General features: G+C 42.2%; 1 protein-coding gene across 1 annotated transcript in view; it reads right to left on the bottom strand.

Annotated features, from left to right (window-relative positions):
- Positions 1–554: 554 nt before the first annotated feature.
- Positions 555–6,503, bottom strand: part of LOC110488323 (zinc fingers and homeoboxes protein 2) — a 30,038-nt gene continuing 24,089 nt past the window's right edge. Inside the window, exons 3-4 of the mRNA XM_021560526.2 lie at positions 1,814–4,777; positions 555–1,517 (exon numbers count right to left, since the gene is read on the bottom strand). Coding sequence (XP_021416201.2) covers positions 1,817–4,606 — 2,790 coding nt within the window. The 5' untranslated portion in view covers positions 4,607–4,777 and the 3' untranslated portion in view covers positions 555–1,517; positions 1,814–1,816. The remainder of the gene's footprint in view (positions 1,518–1,813; positions 4,778–6,503) is intronic.

Here is a 6,503-nt window from a genome sequence, read left to right as displayed (position 1 = left end):
TTCATTCATACAGTATGTTTTAGGTAACATTACAAGGTGGAGCTTGTTCAAGTTTAAATTATTTTGTTTGGAAATGCCCACATTAAATCCCCCCCACCCCACCCCACAAAATTCATAATGAAAACATCCAAAACAAAAGCAATAGATACATTATGTAATGATAATTGCATACGAACTAGACTGGCTCTCACAAGCTTTGTTGTGGGCTACATGGAAAGATGGCCACTATTAACAGCCCTCTCAATTATAACCACACAAATAAGATGGTTACATAATGGTTTTCACACAGGACTAATAGTGAAAGGTTAGTGAGCCAAGGGTAATTTGATTGGTAGTCCAGCCGAAAGCACTCACAGGGTTTAACACAAGATCCAAATGTAGCTGATCTCAGAAAGGTTTCTTTACTATACACTGCATCCAAGAAACCTCATGACATGCTGCATACATATGACAAAGAGTAAACACCGTCTGCTACATTTAAAAAAAAAGGCTTCTGTTATTATTAGATTACAGCAGACATCAACTGGTTTTTGAAAAGAGTAAGCAGGACCTTGGCATAAATACAGTATTTATTGATACAGTATGTCTTGACCATGACACTACGGCGGAAGCAGTACATAAAGAGCTTGTATTGGTTTGTTTCTACTGTCTGAATGGAACTAGCACTAATTCTATTAAGCCAACATGTATGTATAAAGGCTATTACACATGTGTATGTTCATCTGCAGAAACAACAAATAAATCAAATAAAGAAAGATATTAGCATATGATGCAGGCAGCATGATTCTGGACTTGTTTCAATGTGATTATTTCTTTCTGGTTTTGCCACTGACCATTCTTTTTCTCTAACGTAGGTCCACAACATCACATGGTCAAACAAGCATGTTCCTTACAAGAGTGCAGGTTGGCTTTGAGGCCAAAAATAGCACTCCAGAACAGTAAATAGTTTGATTTGATGTGAAGTAAGTCCACATGACAAGAGGGAACTGCAACGGAAGTTCAGCATTAGAAAACTGACTGAAGTATTGCCAACAGTTGTAGTGGTTCATTGTGTTTCATTACAAAATGTAGGACAGACCACTGTAAGACAGACCACTAAGACCAACTGGAGCGAAAAAAAGGGGCGAGTTGCTCCCATTATAAAATGTAACAAAATTCCCCCAAAATTTTACAAATCTGTAGCAATACAGAAAAAAATATATTTACAATAACCTTTTTTTAAAAGTGTAATAATGCAGCAAATCCAGCTTTGGCACTCTACGATCACCACCTGGTCAGTGCTTCAGGCACACATTCAGTGCTCTGTGTCTTCTACATCCTAAATCACACACAACATTACCACCATGTTTCTTTAAAAACGTTCTACGAAGTTAGCTCAACCTTGAGGAAATGTTGGGCACAAACTGGGATGGAACAAGCAAGAAATAATTTGTTCAGAAAATACAATATTCAATAATTAAACTCTTTCCTTTTCTTCTCAGCTCCTGAGTGCAACTGACAGTGGCAACTTTTCTCACCTGCAAGGAAGAAAAATTGTCCAGTCATTAAATTTTACACAGTTGGAATAACACTTTCACAAGAGCCCTGATAATTCCCCAAAGGGATTAAAAAGCTATTCTACTGCCAGCAGTCAGGGCTTTCAATGCCTTGGTCCCATTGGTAACTAGGACATGTTGTGAAATGCAGCTACTATGGTAAAAAACATGCGCTATTCTATAAAACCTGTGACTACTCCCAGACATCTATTAGTAAGAGACTGATTTCTATGTTGTTTTGGGAATGTTATTTAATCAAGTTTGATAAACTTTCTTACCCTTTATCCAGTCACCCTTCCAGAAGCATCCTCCATCACCCTGTCTTTGTCCGAGACCAGTTCCTTAGCACTCATGAGTGCATCCATCCCCTTGGTTTCATCCATCCAGCTCCCGAACTCCTCTCGAAAGCCTCCATTTTGGCCACCATTCTGGCTGTCATCAGATGTGTTTTGTTTAAATTTTCCAGCAAACCATTCTTTGATCTCTTGGCTGCCAAGACTGGCATGCTCTGCTAGCCTCCCAATATCCTCCACCTTGGGTGCTTTTACTTCCTGGTAGCGTTTGATTATGCTGAAAGCATTCTCTGTGCTCAGTAGCGCCCCCTCGCCATTTTTCCCACTGCTGTTCAGTTTATGGAAAAGCTCCATCCACTCCAAGGTCCCACTCTTCAGGGCTGACCTGCTGTCCTTGAACCAGCGGACGATTTCTGTGCGAGCCAGGCCTGTCTGGTCCTCAAGCTGATTGTATTGTTCAGGGGAAGGCCACTGAGTTTGTGCAAAAACATCCTTGAGAAGCCCCAAGGATTTGCTGTCTAGAGGCACTGAACAAGTGGTGGTTGGGGCAATGATGGCAAGGGGAGAGCTTCTTGGATGGCCATCTTGTTTACACACACCATTCAGCGGTCCATGTTGTTGCTGCCGCTTATCAATGTACAGTCTCTTTGAGCCCATGGAGTTTAGAAGGGCTTGTTCAAGGTTGTCACGCAGCGCCCGGCGCTCTAAAAACCAGCTGTCAATTTCCTCCCGTGACAGTCGGGATGCATTTACCAGATTGTCAACGTCATTGTATGTTGGAGAGCTGTTTCTCTGGAAGTTCTCTTCTAGAATCTTCAGCTGCTCAGAGGTCTTTCCTTTCATTCTCTCCAAGAGTGGAAATTGAGTGGGGACTGATTTTTGTTGCTCTGGCTTCGATGCTAGCTCATTGTCCAACTGTAGAATGCCATTGTCTGCATGAAGACCTTGGTCATGAACCCACTTTGCATCCCCTCGAGAGACACCATTGGCTTCCCCAAGAGGGGTGAGCACTTTGTCTTCTGAGAGACGTCCTCTGATATATCCAGCTTTCAGCTCTGTTATTTGCACTTTTGTTTTCTTGCTGTCTGGGGAAAAGCTAGGGAGCTGGAACGGGCCCTTGAGGGAAGTCCGTGCTGACTTGATTATGGTTGGCCTCCTCATTTGAGGGGCAATGAGAGGGGGTGAGATTGGTAACTTTAAGTCTAAAGCCAATAGAGAGTGGGTGATTGGAAGCTTGTATTTAGGGACTAATGAAGGAGGAGGCAGCATGCAACTCTTGAATTGAGGGGCGACAATAGGGGACACAATAGGTCTCTTGATCTCTGGGAAGATTGGAGAAGGTGCCATTGGCAGCTTGTTTTTGGGGTTCACATGTGGAGGTGCCATGGACAGTTTTCCTTTAGATGCCATGAGAGGTGCTGCCGAGGACCTCTTCATCTCAGAGGCAATAATAGGAAGTATTACAGATCTCTTCAGTTCAGGTGGGACTGGGGGTGGGGCCATGTGAAGTTTCTCTTTTCGTGGAACTGGAGGAGGGGCCATTAGTATCTTCTCTTTTGGGTCGTCTGCAGGGGCCGCCATAAGACGCTTTAAATCTGGGGCGAATGAAGGAGTTGTCAGGGGTCGCTTGAGAGGTTGCACATAACTGGCTACAGTCACTGCAACAGGAGCACAGGTCATGGTTGATCCATTAGCAATACTTGTCAGTACTAGACTAGACTGCCCAAAGCTAGTCTGAATAAGGGGCTGGGTGGCTTTGGCAGGCTGAGAGATTGGGGAAGGCAGAACGGTGAAGGTCTGATGCATGGGTGGGATGGAGCCATTGAACATTTTCTTCCTGGCTTCCTCAACTTCCTCTGGTGACCAGGTGATGCCTTGCTTTAGCCGTTGGGTAGTGAACCACACCTTTATTTGCTCTTCTGGGTGCTTGGACGCAGCAGTGAGCCAGGACAGCTCAGCATGCGTTGGGTAAGGGAATTTGTTAAACGATGTCATTAGGGTTGTATTATTGTCCAATGAAGTATTATATTGGGTGGAGTTCAGAGGAACAGCAATTGTTGGTACAGAACTGAAGTTGGGTGGTCGTTGGAGCAATGGCATTACATATGAGAGCCCTTGAATGATCGTTGGGTCAGGAATGATCATTGTGCCGTTTATGTTCACAGCTGTGATTTGATCTTTTGGGATAAGGTTTTCCAACGGGTTCTCCAAGTCATTCCCTTGGTAGAGGGAATGTATGTTCATTTTTGGCTTGCCGTTCTTCACCGTAGTTGGTTTTCTCGGTGGAAAAGTGACAAAGCCGTTACCACCTTGTCCGTCTGCAGTATCGCAGACAACTGAATTGGTCTTGCCTTCGATTGTCTGCTCCAAGAGGGTCTGGTTATTCACTTTTATCCTCTTGAACTTGAAGTTGGTCTCTCCAGGGTGTTGGGTCTCATTGTGGTCTGTTAAAGAGTCAAACTTTTTGGTGCTGAAGTTGCACACGGCACACAGGTAGAGGGGGTTGAGTATAACATTAGGGTGACTGGAGTCTACGTGCTCTTTAAAGTCATTCAGGTTCTGGGTGGAGAAGGTACAGTATTTGCACTCATAACCTCCATGCTGCCTCTGCCGGGGCATAGGATCAGCTTCTGCCACAACTTTTGCTTCTATAGATTCTGAAGACCCATTTTTGGTCACAATGTCAGTAGACACTTCCATTTCTTCCGAGTCATCCTGCTCCATCATGTCACTTACCCGGATCATGCAGGGGGTGGAGGATTTCCTGCGTCTGGACATTGCTGGTGACTGCTGTGGGATGTTATTTGGGTCAAAGGGAGGGTAAGTCTCCAGTGTTTGAGGAAGACCCTGCTCCACTTCTGTCCTGGGTTTGCAGTGGTGTCTCCTGCTGACTGTGGACGTCAGCTCCCGTGTGCGGCTTCATTAGAGTTCATCACAGATGTCATTCACCTGGAATCAAATTGGAAAAAATGAAATGTTAAAAGGGGCAATCCGCAGTTCAAAAAAGCTGACATCAAAATGATAGTTTTAGACATGTTTTGAGGCTATACAGTGTTTGTTTAAATGTACTTTGTATACAAACATTGGAGTTAACAAGCTTATATTTTGGGTTCTGTTGGGGTATGACAGTTAAAGTTTGTTAAACTAAGTTCATGAAGTATTTACAAGTTATATTCTTCATGAATCAAATGGGTATATATCATTCATTGATAGTCCAAAAATGTATGTAGCAATGTAGACATCACCTTCTAATCTCCCTCTTGTAAAACTAGTTCAAAACTACAGCTATACAGTAGCTCTATAAATTCTACATATTAAATATCTACAGAGAGTGGGCCTAAACTGCAGAGCTGAGGTGTGACTTTCAATACAAAGTGTAACTTCAAAGAATATCCTTGTGTCATTTTATGGTAGACTCTTCTGACATTCACACAAAATCAAACGTTTTTGAGTGCCGAAAGAGTCATATTCAGGCATTCTGAAGCGTAACATGTGCGCCGATGTTAGCACAAAGCAGAAAAACTAGGCCAGGGCCTGAGTGAGACTTGTGATGGGGGGGGGGGGGGGGGGGCTTGGGAGAGAAGTAAAAATCTAAGACAACTTACTTATCTAATAATGACAGTATCCGAAACCTTAATGTATTAGCCATTTTAAGTCATTGAACTTGTAGCTTTATCATTTTAATTCAATTTGTAGGCTACATGCAATGGTTCTACCCAAGCTAGCCTACAATAACTAAATAACATTCATTTAGGCCTATAGTATATTGTATTACCAACAAACTTAATTGCCCCTAGCAAAACCATGAACGTTTTTTGTTCAGGTTAATAGACAGAAGTATCAGTATGCCATGTCAGCGTGGTTTTATCAATTGCATACCTAAGTCTGTCTTGACAAACTTTACATCTAGTTTAAAATAGTCTGAACTTAAATGACGCCTAGAACTTTCAACACCAGTCTGAAAATAGCATGACTATGCTCTGTAGGAAAACAACCATGTTAAATATTCATTAGCACCATGAGACGCGTGTCTAAAAAGCATTCATTAAATCAATCATTCATTATCCACACAGGGCCTGAAACAGTAAATAGGATACATAGTGTCAATGTGCCTAAAGGCACATGACACACCAAGAAATTGACCATATGACTTCCTTCCTGAAGTTTGCATACAGTATTGACTATTCATGTGACGCAGAAAAACAGGGCATGTTTTTAAAACAAAAACTGACAGCTCTAGGCCAATATTCTGTAATCAAAGTAATATTGTATAAAAAGTTTGGCAACAGTGTCCTCCACTCTGTCTGTCAACATGCTGGGCTGAAAGGGATCATGTTTACTTGCAGTTTAAGAATGCAACATGCCATGTATCTCGTCACTTCTACCTGAACAACAGTCTATGGCATGACCACAAAAAATTATCCTTAAAATATGGAAGATTATTCAAACACACTTGCCTCAAACATTATTCAGCCTCATCAAGGCAGGCCGAATTCTACTCAAACTTTATTTTTCATGCCCACATTGCCCAGAACTGAATAATAAACTCAAAGATTAATAAATAATTCTTATATAAGTATTTTATGGGCACGTCCTCCTTCCCAAATGAAATAGATTCAGTGGCTCCTTATAAAACGTACAAAATTAAGACTGCCTTAATTTCCATGGTGTCACT

This window comes from Oncorhynchus mykiss, chromosome 32, assembly GCF_013265735.2.
Source record: "Oncorhynchus mykiss isolate Arlee chromosome 32, USDA_OmykA_1.1, whole genome shotgun sequence".
In the NCBI taxonomy this organism is placed as follows: Eukaryota; Metazoa; Chordata; class Actinopteri; order Salmoniformes; family Salmonidae; genus Oncorhynchus; species Oncorhynchus mykiss.
Note: the sequence above shows the minus strand (reverse complement) of the source record. Positions and strands in the feature narration are given on the sequence as shown.